At 33.0% G+C, this 15,863-nt stretch overlaps 1 protein-coding gene across 1 annotated transcript in view; it reads right to left on the bottom strand.

Annotated features, from left to right (window-relative positions):
- Positions 1–15,863, bottom strand: part of bt (projectin protein bent) — a 126,355-nt gene that overhangs the window by 73,274 nt on the left and 37,218 nt on the right. The window contains exons 25-66 of the mRNA XM_076130848.1: positions 15,689–15,805; positions 15,496–15,591; positions 14,836–14,949; positions 14,006–14,122; positions 13,257–13,364; positions 12,952–12,993; positions 12,423–12,455; positions 12,224–12,277; positions 11,875–11,970; positions 11,297–11,347; positions 10,945–11,034; positions 10,765–10,857; positions 10,570–10,683; positions 10,303–10,392; positions 10,004–10,117; positions 9,824–9,925; positions 9,686–9,742; positions 9,545–9,616; positions 9,389–9,439; positions 9,230–9,301; positions 9,109–9,147; positions 8,952–9,023; positions 8,809–8,859; positions 8,664–8,732; positions 8,448–8,513; positions 8,248–8,367; positions 8,092–8,163; positions 7,888–8,007; positions 7,732–7,803; positions 7,533–7,655; positions 7,376–7,447; positions 7,159–7,278; positions 7,007–7,078; positions 6,791–6,919; positions 6,634–6,702; positions 6,446–6,535; positions 6,198–6,287; positions 6,024–6,116; positions 4,620–4,790; positions 4,326–4,529; positions 2,787–2,828; positions 1,620–1,655 (exon numbers count right to left, since the gene is read on the bottom strand). Coding sequence (XP_075986963.1) covers positions 1,620–1,655; positions 2,787–2,828; positions 4,326–4,529; positions 4,620–4,790; positions 6,024–6,116; positions 6,198–6,287; positions 6,446–6,535; positions 6,634–6,702; positions 6,791–6,919; positions 7,007–7,078; positions 7,159–7,278; positions 7,376–7,447; positions 7,533–7,655; positions 7,732–7,803; positions 7,888–8,007; positions 8,092–8,163; positions 8,248–8,367; positions 8,448–8,513; positions 8,664–8,732; positions 8,809–8,859; positions 8,952–9,023; positions 9,109–9,147; positions 9,230–9,301; positions 9,389–9,439; positions 9,545–9,616; positions 9,686–9,742; positions 9,824–9,925; positions 10,004–10,117; positions 10,303–10,392; positions 10,570–10,683; positions 10,765–10,857; positions 10,945–11,034; positions 11,297–11,347; positions 11,875–11,970; positions 12,224–12,277; positions 12,423–12,455; positions 12,952–12,993; positions 13,257–13,364; positions 14,006–14,122; positions 14,836–14,949; positions 15,496–15,591; positions 15,689–15,805 — 3,675 coding nt within the window. The remainder of the gene's footprint in view (positions 1–1,619; positions 1,656–2,786; positions 2,829–4,325; positions 4,530–4,619; positions 4,791–6,023; positions 6,117–6,197; positions 6,288–6,445; positions 6,536–6,633; positions 6,703–6,790; positions 6,920–7,006; positions 7,079–7,158; positions 7,279–7,375; positions 7,448–7,532; positions 7,656–7,731; positions 7,804–7,887; positions 8,008–8,091; positions 8,164–8,247; positions 8,368–8,447; positions 8,514–8,663; positions 8,733–8,808; positions 8,860–8,951; positions 9,024–9,108; positions 9,148–9,229; positions 9,302–9,388; positions 9,440–9,544; positions 9,617–9,685; positions 9,743–9,823; positions 9,926–10,003; positions 10,118–10,302; positions 10,393–10,569; positions 10,684–10,764; positions 10,858–10,944; positions 11,035–11,296; positions 11,348–11,874; positions 11,971–12,223; positions 12,278–12,422; positions 12,456–12,951; positions 12,994–13,256; positions 13,365–14,005; positions 14,123–14,835; positions 14,950–15,495; positions 15,592–15,688; positions 15,806–15,863) is intronic.

Below are 15,863 nucleotides of genomic sequence, written 5' to 3'. Positions count from 1 at the left end.
ATATCTTTTTAACAATATGCGATGGACATAATTCACCGCGCTGGCAACTTGAAGCTGTTAAGGGTGAGAACATTTCAAGATCTTGCTCTTGGCCTGATTACCGTACTCATATTTATACCAATAACAATCAATCATAAAGATGACAAGCGAACTCCTGGCGCGTTACATTGTGGTTAGTTCGCTTCATTAAAAGCGCCCACGTCATCGGTTTATTTGTTACCTTCTCTAACAGGTGCGTTTTATACTTTGTTTCATCTATCATTTCTTTTTCTTTGTTTATTTTTGGTTCTTTATAACTAACATTTTCTCTTTCTAAGATATCCGAAGATGATTCGATCCGAGATGTTAATTGAACTGTATTCTTTTAACGATTTTAAACTCTCGCGATTTGTCACAATCTTAATGTTGTAATGCAACGTGTCTTAAACGCGATCAAAAATGGTTACGATACTTTATTTGTTTACCTAACACAGTAAGATTTTTGATTGGTCCTTTTAACGGCCGAAACAATAGCAATTCGGTCGAAACATAGGTTAAAATATTAACTGCATTCTTGTTTAAGGTCGGTTATGGTCTGATTTTAAGTTAATCTTTAATTATTTTTTGAATGCATTGTTACTTTACTTGTATCTCTCTTATCTCGATCATGAGTCACCGAGTTGACATGATTATTGCTTTATTTGCGTCATAGATACTGAAATGTTGGCTCCAAACTAAATTCATTTGTAATTATAGAATCTTTGTTTAGCTTCCGTTATTATATGCACTACATGTGTAACTCATAATAATTTGAGTTGTTCAGAAATAACTTGCCTGTGATATGGAGCGACTAATTGCATTACAAGTTTTGAATATTTTGTGGCATCCTTATGATTATGAGTAACATCTACGATAATTTACAACGTCTTAAAGTTTTATGATAAATTTATGAATAGGTACTTCTATTTTCCGATGTGTTCGTAGAGGTTACTCCAAAATATGTGATATTTAACTGTTATTGGGTGCTGAAGCAATAAATAAAATGCTTCAAGTCATGCGAATATTCACAATACGCAACAATTTATTATATTTTACGACATCTGTTGTGACAATTATTGCGTCATGTTGAATATTTTACTGATTTGTTAGTTACCTCGCGTGCAGTGCTGCGTTTTGTATGTATATTACTATTAGATATTTAACGAAATTCATAAATAAGTCTATACGTTAATCTTGTTTTGTCAACTTATTTATCCATTTCGATAAATATAGTTTAAAGATAAATTACATTTGGACTTTAATAGGAGACATGCAAACATTTTAAGTGTAATAATTATTTTACTTTTAATATTACGTAGTTAGGTTAATGATTACAGTGTTAGCATGACAAGATGTTAGTAGCGCTAGTACTAGTTTATTTACAGTACATTTATAAGAAGTATCCCGAACTTGGAATTATCACAAGTAAACAAAAAGTCGTTTCTATGAGGCTGTTTGCCGCACATAGAAATTATTCACCAATAAAATTATTGACTTTGAAAATTAATCACTTTGGAAGAAAATGTCTATGTTAGCCACGGTTCTATATTTTCTATGACATGAATATAATCTAAACATATAGTTTTCCACACATCATATACCTCGTCGGAGAGTTCACCCGGCCTCGACCCCCGTTTCTTTTATTGGAAAAAAAGTATCAGTTTTAGTAAAACATTCTCTGTTAAAATTGTGCGCTTATATATAAATATCTATACACATAGATATATTGTGTGCTTATAAGTTAATTAGTTGTATTTGTATGTGTGTAAGTGTGTGTGTCAGATTGTAAACAGTTTTAGTGTGTAGTGTATCTTGTGCATAATTAATATATAATTAACACCTAATATAATTAGTTTTTCCCACTATATTGAGAAATATAATTAGCGTTTATCATGTACAAGTTATTTAACAGTCAGTAAAGAATTACGTAACACATTTGCAGTCTGTAAAAGTAGAAGTAAAATGTATTGTGCGTTATAGAAAGTAGTTAGTGGAAAACTATGACTAAGTTAGATATATCGGAAACTGAAAGCCATTCTAATAGTAATACTAAAAAGCTTGATCATTGAGACAAACGAACTGATAAAAATACATTTTTTAATTTTAAAACAACGACAAATAGTCACATACCATTAGAGTTATATAATAAAACTTTACTACTGATACGCGAATATTTGACTGGTACTTGGAATGTTTATTTATTAAAGAAATAGTTCGTTTCCCTCAAAAACAGAAAAAGGTCAAACCCAGCGATGCTCTGTCACATCGTAAACCCGCTGGTCGGCAAAGCGGTAACTAAAGTCTAATTCTAAAAAGAACATCTAATAAAAAGAAAAAAAGAAATGTAAAAGAGTTTGGATTTTGTATAGATTGCGACTAAGAGAGGGACTATAGTAGCTTAGCTCGTTTGGTAGCTATTCAAGAAAGGGGAGACAGAATAAACTGCCGAAGATAATGAAACAATGAAAGGAAAAGGGTGTGTCTTTGTTTGTCAAAACATAACTACTAACTTGATAAAAATTATATCAAGTACTTTACTTGAACTAGGACAAAAATTGTGGAATGTCATCTTAAATTTGTGGTAAAAACTAATTATTACAATATTTCCTGTAAAAATAGAACTTATCACTAAAAGTAACTTAATAGTAAAAGTTGTCCGTGTAGTCATGTGTGCAACAATGGAAGAAAAATAATAAAATATTAAAGACAAAATGCTTTGCAAAGCGAGCAGCGTCCACCTAAAACTGACCAGATCCAATCGGTCTCACCTTTTTGTCGTCTAAAACTTCGCCGGGACGTAATTTCGTGACCTGTTATTAAATTAAAAACACTGATAATCCCATGTATAATAGAAACCCTACCTAAATCTCCGCTGCCGAACCTGGGCTATCTGACCTAACCTAACTTTAGTTCATTATTTGGTGCAGTGTCCTAGCGAGCGTGTGCATAAGTTATTACGTTACATATTGCGTCACCTTCGTGTTAATCGTTTATGTTAGTGCCCGTTTCATTATCGTGGTTTGTAAGAAAAGCCTCCTTAGGCACACCATTCCTGTAACAAAGTGTCGTCTCGCCACGTCCACCCTCTGACCTGATTATTACGTGTGCGTATCGTGCTACAAGCTGTGCGGTTTATCTGTGTGTGCGTACTTCACAAATTTGTGCAATTTAGCTCTGTGCTCTCGACGACAAAACGATTCTTAGACAGATATAACCTGGACAATCACATTTACCAATTTATACAATGTTCAAGATCAAAATTTCGCTGTAGGTCATGTGATTATCCAGTATTACGTGTTTTAAAACAGTGTTTTAAACCGCGTCGGATGCAAATGCATTAATAATACCGTATACAGATACAGTTAAAAATTTGTCACGGCAATAATAACATTCATTTAGAATTCTTAGCGTTTTATCTTTTACCTTCTTCTCTTCGATCACCTCACCGGGTCTTAGTTTTCTATTCTCCTGTGGATTACGTTTTGCACGGTCTTAATATCTTTACATACACGATTCAATATCAGTGTTTTCAAAAGTATCTGCTGTGACATTGCTAAACTCTGTTCAAACTAAAAGCAAGGAATTAAGGGTCTAAGCTCAACCTCACTGTAAACCAAATCTCATCTGCTTTGCTGAAGCGGTCATGGTGATAACTCATAAGCATCATCCTTCTAGAGACGATTATAACAATGTCTTTTCAAGGGATCTATGCATTCGTGTTATGGGTTCGGCTTGAGAGAATAGGGTCTATACTACTAAGGGGCTAAAACTATGTGGTAAGACGCCAACATCCGTGTAAATCACTCGTTGAGATTTCCGCTAATATTAGTTAAGAAACATGCTTCAAATTTAAACAGATGCAGCAAAAATGTGAGGAAAATTCACAAACTGCCTGTCAGATATAGTTGGTAATCTGGTTTTATATTTTTGATTAATTGCAATATTTTCAAAATCTGTTATTTCTCTGATAATAGTTCATCTTACTTAATAAATATCAACATTATAACTATGTATTTTAACCAGACTACCATTCAATTTTCTAAAAGTGCATTCACTACAGCCATTTACGTGATCCAAATGCTGGAGTGCCTTCAGCGGAGAAGCTTGCGTATTCAAAGAGTGATTCTGATGCTAGCGCTTGTACATTATATAGTATCTATGACTAGGACAGCACAATTGTACATAAAAATCTAAAAATTAGTCATACCTTTACTGAAATTGAAGACATATGATATCCAAGTACAATAAAGGTTGCACAATACATCATGACTTATAGAACGTGTAGGAAAATGTAGAGAGCTACATACCTCGTCGCTGATGATGAGGGAAGGACGTCTTCCCATCTCCTCGGGAGGAGGAATGAGGGAACCACGTCTGCCAACTGGGGCACCGGGTACGAGGGAAGGTTTCCTTGGCATTTCTGGTTTCGGTGATTTCTCACGGATGACCTCAATCTTGGGTGCCGCTGGCTTTTCTTCAGGTGCCTTGATTTCGGGTACCTTTGGCACCGGCTATTTGGAATTTTCATGATTAATTGTATTGTTAATATAACACAAGTATTTTCAGTTGTCGTTCTGTTTGTATTTGTGTTATGCACTTACCTTCTCTGGTTTATCTCTAGTTGATGGTGTGAATTCCATCTTCTCGAATTTCTCGAGTTCAGGTCTCTCGTAGTCTGGAATTTCAGGCAGTTCCTCAGCCTTCTTCTTGACAGAGGTAACCTTAGCCTTCTTTGCTTCTTCAGCCACTTGTTCTTCTTTGACAGCCACTTTCTGTAATCCGGGCGATTATTTAATAAACTTGTATTGATGTTGAAGTTTGTTGTAGTGTTTTGATGTCGAAGTCGGTTACTAATGTCAATTTGTGTTCTTTTTTAACCGGCTTAAAAAAGGAAAAGGTATACAATTCGTGTGTATGTTTTTTTAAACACGAAAATATATGTTTATCATTAACTAACTCAAAAAAATCAGCAAGTTCAAAAAGTAACAAGTCGGACAATACAAGTAAGTCACTCTAACTTGCAGTTTTTGCAATATTTTGAACTGTGTGTAAACTGTGGTTGGGGGAACACAAAAATAGTATTGTGGTTTATTTCTGTTTATAAAAATCGCTGAAATTTTGCTATGACTGGAAGTATTTGTGTATGTACGTATTTGGAGTAGCAAGACAACAGTTCATACTTACAACATACTTACCATTTGACTGAAATATGAAAAACAATAAAGTACACATTTTATACATTTTTACTTATTGGACATAGAAATTAATAAGCAAAAGCAAAAGCAGGAAATGTGTTTAAAAAATAATACAAGCATGCAAAATATATAAAGGTAAGAATTTAATAGTACTTATCTATTAAATACTCGCAAACATTGCTTAACAAAATGTTAGTTTTAATTACTACAGGTACATGTGCAGCTATATCTATATTTACATATATACATAAAGTCGTAGATGTCGTAGAAAGAACAGTGCTTCAGGTCCGCTACAAGGAGCTACGAGAGTGGAGCTACGAAAGTGGAGCTACGAAAGTGCATCTACGTCTACAATAAAACCTAAAAGTTGTGCAGTAGTTGAAACTATAAATGCCAGTGCAGTGCCGGTGCTATAAATCTGCTAATGGTGCATTGTGCGTTATCCGGTGCGATCACATCGAGTGAAAGTATACCTCTTCAGGCGTTTGAGGAATGCTGCTATAAGCGGGCTGTGGAATTTCTAATGTGGCTGGTTTACGATCATCATTGCCTTCAGTTGTGTCAGCCTATAGATTAAATTCGATTATTGGCGACCGTACGATGTGTAGGAATTTTGCAAGCGTTGCAATGACGTATTTCATAACGATAAGATATACTAGTCGTTTGTGAAATCCGTCATTCGTTTTAGAACTCTCCAAATGGCCAATCATAGTGTGCGAAATCTTTGTGCGTTCAATGAACATGTATGCTTGTGTGTGATGAAGCGGTGATTTTTTATTTGATGGTTTATGTGTGTGTGTGTGTGTCTACCTGGGGGGATTTGCCCCTTCTCCAAGGTGCTGGATCTGGTGTTTCAAGTAGTGTCGGTTTGTATTTGTCCTCGAGTTCTGGCGTTTGTTCGGCCTGATTGTTAAAATAATTCTTATTACTACCTATTCGTTTTGCCAATGTAGGTATTTATTTCACTATAGATTTTTTGTATACCTGTGGTATTTCAGGAATGACATCCCAAGAGAAGGGAACCACCGGTGGTTCTCCTTTCTCTTCCGGCTTTGGTTCTTCGAACATAGGTACCTAATGATTTGTTTAACAGTTTATATCGAGAAACGTATAATATATCAAGATATAATTCGAACATTCTAAATAAATAGTGAGGTGCGTTTTGTGCAGTTTTTCAAGTTTGTGCGTGTAAGTGTGCATGTGTGTGTGTGTGTGTGGTGTGTGTGTGTTACCTGTGTACGTTGTTTTCTCCATGGGTATAGTGTTTGTGTTTGTGTGGGTGTCTCAAGTGTTTTATCAACCTTTGGTTTATCCTGTGTTTCCTAATAACGAACAATAGTTTTACTATCCGTGAAAACTAATAATAACGTAAAATAATTAAAGTGCAGAAAAAAGCAGTGCAGTTTAATTAAATGTGTACCTGAATTATTTGAGGAACCTCTATTGTTACCTCTTTCGGAGGTTCTATAGCAACGGTTTTATCGACAGCCTAAAATATATTTAAACATAATTAGTTATTCGTAACTACTATTAACTATACGAAAATAATAGGTATATAAGTTAGCAACCAATAATACCTTTGATTTTTGCTCTACAAGTTTAGTCGGTTCCACCTTTGGTTTTAATGTCGTTGGTTCCATGTTATTTACCTCTGATACTGGTTGAACAGAAGGTTCTGAAGGCTTTCTTTTTATAACTTCAGAGTCCTGGGAATTGAATGTTATTAATTTATTGGCTATTTTAGTTTTGGTATTCATATTATCATTATTATCAACATATAAATTACTTTGTACCTTAACTTTTTCGGGTACCTCTTTTGTTTTTTCTATCAAAGGTTTGGAAACCCTGATCGACTTATCAGTGTCCTAAAATAAGTTAAATGTTTTAGTAAAGTATAATTTTTACTTTATAATAAAGTATTATAAATATTGTTATGATATTCTACCTCGATTTTTTCAATAAATACCGTTCTTGGTTCTTCTACAGGTTTCGTTACTTTCGTTTTATCAACCATTAAAGATTCAACAGTAGGTTCCGAAGGTTTCCTTTTAAATACTTTAGATTCCTGCGAATTTTATAGGGATTAAGTAAAATTACTTCTGATTTAGTTCTACGAAAATCTAATTTACGTAGTACTACGTAAATTTAAAACTAAATAATACCTTTGGTTTTTCAGGAACCAGTTTAGCTTCCTCTTTTGGAGATTTAGGTGAGTCATGAGGTGTATCGATTTCCTAAAATATTTTATATTATATTAAATTATCAGTGTATATTACTACAATAAGAATAATATAAAAAGCTACTATTAATGAAAACTACCTCAGTTTTGTGAAGCGGTACTTTTATTGCTTCATCTTTAGATTTCGTTACTTTCGTTTTATTTATATCTGGTATTGGTTCTATATTAGGTTCCGAAGTTTTCCTTTTTAACACTTCAGACTCCTGAGAAATTATAGAGATTTTTATATAATACCGATATAAATGTATATTAAAAAAGGCATTGGAAAGTAGTATATACCTTTGGTTTTTCAGGAACCAGTTTAACTTCCTCTTTTGGAGATACTGGCGTATCGATAGATTTATCAATTTCCTAGAATATATTTAACATGATTATTTATTAATATCAAAAAATGTATAAACTATTTTAACAAAATATAATTTCTTTTAAATCTACCTCAGTGGTTTGAAGAACTACGTTAATTTCTTCATCTTTGTGCTTTATTCTAGTTTTACCTATATCGGCTATTGGTTCCACAATAGGTTCCGAAGGTTTACTCTTAATCAACTCAGGTTCCTGAGAATTTATAGATTTGTATATACCGTTAGAATTTATACCTTTATCAATTTAATAAATAACGTTAAGAATTTGTATATATACCTTCGGTTTTCCCGAAACCTGTTTTGGTTTCTCCTCTGGAGATATAGGTGAGTCGATAGATTTATCAATTTGCTATAAAATATTGAATATTATCAGTCAATATCAACTAACAAACATCATATTATACAGTTTAAAAAGATTAAAATAAAATTCTACCTCTGGTTTTTGAAGAATTACGTTTGTTTCTTCTTCTTGGGCTTTTGTTTTAGTTTTACGTAATTCAGTTATTGATTCCACTACAGGTTCTGAAGGCTTTCTCTTAATTAAACCAGGTTCCTAAGAATTTATATTAATTAATAGTAAACTCTATGCTTTTTTAGAATATCATATTAGAATTGAAATATGCAAAGTAATACCTTCTTATCTAAGCTTTCTTTAGCTTCCGCTGCTTTCGGTGTTTTCAAAAAGAACGGTACAGGTTCCTATGAAATTATATATTACGTAAGTATATTATAAAATACACTGCTTTGAACAAAACCTACTGAACTAATATACGAATGTGTGTGAGTAGTGTGATAGTGTAATGTGTGTAGTGTCAATGTATTTGTTGAATGTTTTAAAAAAATACCCACCTCATTAAATGACTTCTTTCTCATGAAGAAAGGTGTCTGTGTAGGTTTCTTTGGTTTATCATCAGATTCCTAATAAATTAACAACAAGTTATAAGTATGTTTTATAATTTTTTGTTGTATTTCATTAATTTATATGTAAATCTACCTTTTGTTCCTCTTTGGTCGGTTCGGGATCCCAGAACGAAGGATCCACGTCCTAATAAAATGTGATAATCATTTTAATAAAGTCATTTAATTAACTTTTGTTTTATATTTCATATAATTTATTTATAAGACACAAGTACCCACCTCCGCAAAGGATCTCTTTCTTAAATGGAATGGAGTTTGAATAGGTGTCTTTGGTGTGTCCACTTCCGGTTCCTATCAAATTAACATTTTAATTATTTTTCCCGAATATCATTTGACAAAGACATTTAGTATTATTTCATTAAAATAATTTAACTACCTTATTTGGTTCTGGATCCCAGAATGAGCTGTCAGGCTCCTAATAAAATTTGAAATAGTTTAAATTTTGTTTTGCCAATTTAGATACATATAAATAAATGTGAAATCAATGAAATAAATACCTCAGCAAATGATTTTTTCCTCAAATGGAATGGTGTTTGTACTGGTGTCTTTGGCTTATCAGTTTCAGGTTCCTAGCAAATTAACGGAAGGTTATAAGCTATGCTTTACATTTCTGAACTAAATTTCTATAATATTGTAAGAATAAAATATGAAACTACCTTTGTCACTTCCTTAGTCGGTACTGGTTCCGGTTTTGTAACCTTAGGTTCCTAATAAAAAATTATTTTGTTAATTATATCGTCACCTACATTAATTAATATTTAATTTTCATTCTACATTGTGTGTGTGTGTGTGTGTGTGTGGTGAATACCTACCTCTGTGTGTGACTGTTTTCTCAAATAAAATGGTGTTTGTGTTGGTTTCTTTGCTTTGTCTGTATCAGGTTCCTGATAAATTAACAGAGTGTTATCAACAGGTTCAAAACTGATATTAAATTTACTAGAAAATGTAACTACCTTAGCCTTTGGTACTTCTTTTGTCGGTTCAACTCCCGATTTTGTACTCACAGGCTCCTAAATAAATGTTATTATATTAATTTTACCATATTTACTATTTACTTGATATTTATATACTTTGTTAAATACGATAACTACCTCAGTCTTACTCGGTCTTCGCCAAGGATATTCCGTTTCCTTTGGTTTTTCCGGTAACAGTTTATCTTTAGGCTTTTCTTGTTCTTTGATATCTTTTTTGTCCTGTTAAGAAACATTTACTTATAACACAAATTTCAAAATTACTAAACTAAATTTTTGAACCAAATTTAAATTATCTACCTCCTCCACTTTGCTGGTTTTACGCCATGGATACGGAGATTCTTTTGGTTCTTCAACAGGTTTTTGCTTTTCCTCTGGTTTTTCAGGGCTAATAGCTTCTATGTTATTAGTTTCCTGTTTAAAATAACCATCAAAAGCTTTAATATTCAATGTTAATTTATTTCGTATATCAATTGATTTTAACTAAGTTATAGCGGTCTTGTTTGTTTTTACAAAGACCTCTACTCAAATTGTTTTACTTGATATTTCTACAATAAATTACTAAAATCATAATCTATTATTAGTTTATAATTAACTACCTTAACAGGAAGAGTTTCAGCTGGTTTGTCTTGTTTAGTGACCGTTTTCTTTTTGGTTTCAGTTTTTTCAACGATTTCAGTTTTCTTATCCTGTTGATATATGTATCAGTGTATATTGTGTGTATGTTTGTATTTATGTGAGTAAGTGTAGAGATAGTTTTAAGAAAGAATGGATTGACTAGTGTTTGTTCTATGTAAGGAGTATAGTGTAGGTGTAGAATGAAAAATAAATATTTCTAAACTAAAGCAAAATTGTATGAAGTCTACCTCATCATTTCTGCTGGGTCGACGTCTAGGCTGAGGTTGTTCCTTAGGTTTATCAATAGATACTTTACGTTTAATCTCAGTCTTTTCCTCAATTTCCTCTACATCTTCCGTATCCTAAACAACATTCTTACAATTAATATTGTTTCTAATAGATTTTACTTTCACTACTTTTATTGCTAAGGTTGAAATATTTACCTCAGTTGTGCTTTCACGGCGCTTAGGTACTGTCGTCTCCTTAGGCCGATCTAAGCTTTCCTTACGTTTCGGTTCCACCGTTTGTGTAGGTTCCTAACACGTAACAAATTGTTTAAGTTTTAAACCGACAACTACATTGAGACTGTTATAATGTGTGTGAGTGTGTGTATGTGTATATACCTGTGTATCTGTTTTCGTAGGTCGCCACGGATATGTTTTATCTGAAGGCTTATCTGTCGTAACCGTATCTTCTACCTTGTCTTTCACATCCTATTCACAAAAATAAATCGTTCAATAACTCGGACGCAAAATCACGATGTCCCTCTAAACTTGTACTTACAATATAGTTTAAAAAAAAATGTTATCACATAGTTATTTACTAGCACACAATGTTCAAACAATCGTCTGTGTTTTGTTTGAAAATATTGAATAGAATTGTATGTACAAAAGAAAAGACAATTACATTTATATTTTCGTAGTATTTATAATTTAGAATTGTATTTGCATGCAGTGGGTGCGACGTGAAACTTACCTTTAGTTTAACCTGTTCGATTCCGCTTGCTTCAGCTGCCTTTAGTGTACTCTAAAATAATAAGTTAATGGGGACATGAATAAGCGTGAAAAGGGTTGCTTCTACAGTTCATAATACTGGGTATATTTTGAAGCCAAACTTTGCCGTGGGTGCTGGCGCTAATTTGGATTCAACCGATAAATTGTTGAATTTGCAATTCTTGTATTGGCCGGAATTCCCGATATTGCTGGAAAATTTAGACCATCTATTGCTGCAGGGCTATCAAATCCATTCGTTCTAACTACTAAAGCTTAATCTTTGCGTAATATAACAGGTTTGCGCTCGTAATTCTAAAAGCATTGGATTTGCCAGAGCCAGCATTTTGAAACTAAGACACTAGGGGTCTATCGTGTCTACGTCAAACTCAAAACAAAATTGGGAATTGTTCCGCTGCAAGGGTTTTGCCTAGCTACTCGTTTTATATTTATAATTACTGTGAAAATGCGAATTTGCAGTTGTATAAAAAAGTCATATTGCTTAAAATGTAGTCATTTTCACAGTATTATGTATTTCCGTTTATGATAAATATGGTGACTTACCTTAACGCCAGTCTTTTTGACAGCAGTAGCAACTTCTTGTTGTTCAGCGACCATCGCAATGGAAGACTTTCTGCTTTCAGCAGATTCCTTAGTCATCTATATTTAGAAGGAATAAGAATACTCTTTGATATTTGTTTGCTTAGACACGTAAGTTACAACACGTCATAATTTTTATACTGTTATACAAAAACTATTTTATAAAATTAACCGTTATAATTATAAAAGAATAATCATTTTTAAAAACCGGTGCCGTCGCGAATTCTTATCACGGAAATAAATTTACGAAAACTTAATAAATATTTTTATCCTTATAATTGCTAAGTTTAGTTTGTTTGAACTATTGTCTCACCTTAACAGCTTTGTTTTCGATGACAGAGCTCCTTCGGCTCTCAGTCTTAGTCTCCTACAAAGAAAACAAATATTAATCATATAATTATATTACCAATACATGAGAAAGTGAAAAGCAGTTTATCAAGCCTTGTTTAAACCACAGAGAAATAGGTAGAACTGCAGATAAAAGCTGTAAAACTAGGTTTAAAAATACAAACCTCGCTCTGGAACGAAGTCCTTCTGCTTTCGGTCTAAGGAAACAAAAACGCATATTGTATTAGCACAGAGTATTTTGGAAAGCTATACACAAAGTGATATTGTATATACAAATGACAAAACGTAATGAGAAAACGTAGGATTGCAATATATTTTACAAGGATGACGAGATGGGTAGCAAAACTGGATTTGAATCAGGTCACAAGGGGTTTCAAAAGGCGCAGTTTCAATAAGGATAAAAAGGTACTTGGTCAAACATATTTTGTCTTGTGAAATATGTTTGAAAAGGGTCACAATGATATATAATACAAATGTTTACCACCTATAAAAAACAGTTTGTTGTATATAAGTGTACCTAGTATATAATCTTAGCCAAAACTCGCAAGTGTGGTCTATTAAATTTTGAATACATATATCATTATCACATAAAATTGATATTCTTTCAAGTAATTTTGTTGTGTATTGAGTGTGGTGGTAAAATTGTTTAGGTAACAAATAGGAATGGTCCACGCTCATCACATTGTCTTATACCTTTACTTCAAGATGTTGTGCTTGTTGCGAGATCATCGTCACCTGTTTTGTTACATACAGACTTACTTTAATATCTCAATATTATATATTCACTGAGGATTTTTTTTTTCAGTAGTAGTAGTAATACTGAAAAAATACCTTCACCAGTTCAGAGGACGTTTTAATTATTTTCGTCCTTACTTTTCGACAGAAAGACAGACAGCTTGTCTCCAGTATGTACACAATCAAAGGCTAGGTACAATTAAATTTCAGGCTAATCGAACGAGTATGGGTTTTGAAATGATTTATAAGATTTATAAGCTTACCTTAGTTGCTTCCTTTTCTTTCTTCTCCCGAACAGTGGGAGTCGGTGTGATCTTTTCATATTTCTCAAGTACTGGCCTTTCGTAATCATCGACAAAGTCGAGTTCAACCTGAAAATTTGAAATGATAATATTAGCTTCATGTTATGAATGTTTAGAGTTAAAAAATTTTTATTAAACTAAAAATATTACAAAGTAAAAAGTAAAATTATTTGATATTAAAATATTATAAAATTTGAATTGAATATTACCTTATACCGTAACTAATATAAGGAAGAAGAAAATAGCAAAGAATACGTTCGCTGCATCTATTTTTTTTTCTAGTGCAAAGTGACATTAGTATACTAAAGTGGAATCTCTACAATAAGTTGTGTATGATTGCCAATCATGATCCTGCATGAGACAAAATAAAATCTTGTCTCACGCAAAGATACAAATCCTAAAGCAACAAACGTATTGATAAAATAAACCTGTGAAAGAAAGAAAGTACACTTAAAGCATAAATACAGGCAACATGCGACTTGCAACCAACCACCTGTGCAACGAGCGACGCAGAACAAAAATATCATCGGTATCTAAAAAAAGGGTGTAGTGAGGTTTGTGCCAACAATCTGTGGAGTTGTGTTTTATTTGGGCTATTCGTCGAAGGTAGTGCTTCAAGACTAAACAAAAACATGAAGTGTAAAAGATATAGAGATAGAAATAGATAGAAAGTGGACAACACTAAGAATAACGTTTGAAACAGTTTTTACCCCAAAGTCAATATCTTTGCCAGAGACTCCAGCTTTTTTAGGCTGTTCTGTTGTCTTCTTAACAGTTTTCTTGAGCTGGGGTTTTTCAAATTTACCACCTTTTACTACGATTGGGTCCTAGAGAATCAGTCAAGGTTTTAATTGGATGTTCTACAACAAAAGCGCAGTTTTGGGTGCAGGTGTGTCTACTATTGCATTAGTGTGTTTGTGCTTTTACGGAACTGTGGAATTATTCGCATGCTACAGTGGACCAACTCTTTATAAATCCACGTCCATACAATAAATAAACAAAAGATAAAATTTTGTTTATAGAAGTAGATCAATAAGGTTTGTCATCTTATTTTGAGCTATAGTTTTCTTATGTGATTACATCCTAGAACCTGATAAACGACGTGGATGTATCAAAAGTGTGTCCATTGTATTAGACTAACTACAACACATTAGTTTATGTTTTTCTAACTATCTCAGCGTTTGTGAATATCTAACTACCAATACGATACTACAAAAACAGTTTCAGTAGTCTATCTACGTGGCAGCACTTAAGCGTCACATCGTCTACCTCATCCTCGTCTTCTTTGTCCTTTTTAACAACAGCTGGCTTTTTGACTTTCAGTTGTGCTGCCTCTGAACCCTCCTATGAATTATTATTAAATTGCACTTTAAAATTTGGAACGCTATGCCAATTACTTACTACGTAAAAATGTAAACTTAAAATACATACGCTTAGGCGTAGCTCTATAAAGGTAAATTATTATTATTTGGATAATAATTGTATGTAATATAATATAGTAATTGCTGAGATAATTAAAAATAACAAGAAGTGACAGTACCGTTGGCTTTTTCTTAGCAGGTGTCTTTTGTGTAAGTTTGGCCTCTTCAGGGGCAGTTGTACTTGTCTTAGTGCGAGGCTTGGTGAGGCTGACAGACTCCTCTGTGTCCTCTCCCTAGCCCCCAAACACATACGTATTATACACCAAGTTTAAAAAAAAATATAGTGTATTCTACGACTGACCTTACCACTCGCGGAGACGAAAGTAAAATAAGTAGTCAAGTAAAAAGTATTCGTTTAGAATCAACTAAGTTATTGAACTAGAGTACAGAATAGAGTGATAAAATCAGTTAAAGTGAGAAGAACATTTTCCAAAATGTTTTATAAAAAATATTAATGGAAAATATAAAAAAGTGTTCTGTGTATCTGTGTGTAGTGCAGCCTAATCCTAATAAATACGTGATTTAGTCAAACGTGAATCTTTTCTATTTCTAAGTTGCATGTACTCTGGTACCTTAACAAGAATTAAAATTCGCTTTAAAACTGTTGGTGCTGATTGTGGGATATTAGTGTTGATTGGCCTCAATCCGGTCTGTGAACCATTTTGAATTTATAATTTCAAACGGGAAATTTGTACAATATTTACACAGAACAGAATTGCACTTTAAGGGACAGATATTTCTATTTGATTTACTATTTTTGATATTATTATGAACCGTACCTTCTTGTCCTGATCTTTAGGTGAAGGTCTCTTAATAGTTTTTTCTTCGACGATCTCTGGTTTCTTAACACTGAGTTTGGCTTCAGCCTCGTCCTCCTAAAGTGTTGATTTAAATTGTTTATTTATATCGCTATAACTATTTTATCATTTTTAAAAAATTTACATTGTTTTTGATAAATTTAAAATTACGAACCGTTGGTTTAATATCGGCAGGTGTTTTGTGTGTGAGTGAAACCTCTTCGGGTTCTTTTCCAGGCTTAGCCGGTGCCTTTGGCTTAGAGAGACTGACGCTCTCGTCAACGTCCATAGGCTAAAGAAACAGTACGATTTTAATTTTTTATTTTGTATTACATTTTATTATTTGTGTA

Source organism: Anticarsia gemmatalis, chromosome 25 (genome assembly GCF_050436995.1).
Source record: "Anticarsia gemmatalis isolate Benzon Research Colony breed Stoneville strain chromosome 25, ilAntGemm2 primary, whole genome shotgun sequence".
NCBI lineage: Eukaryota > Metazoa > Arthropoda > Insecta > Lepidoptera > Erebidae > Anticarsia > Anticarsia gemmatalis.
This window is presented reverse-complemented; position numbering and strand designations above follow the sequence as displayed.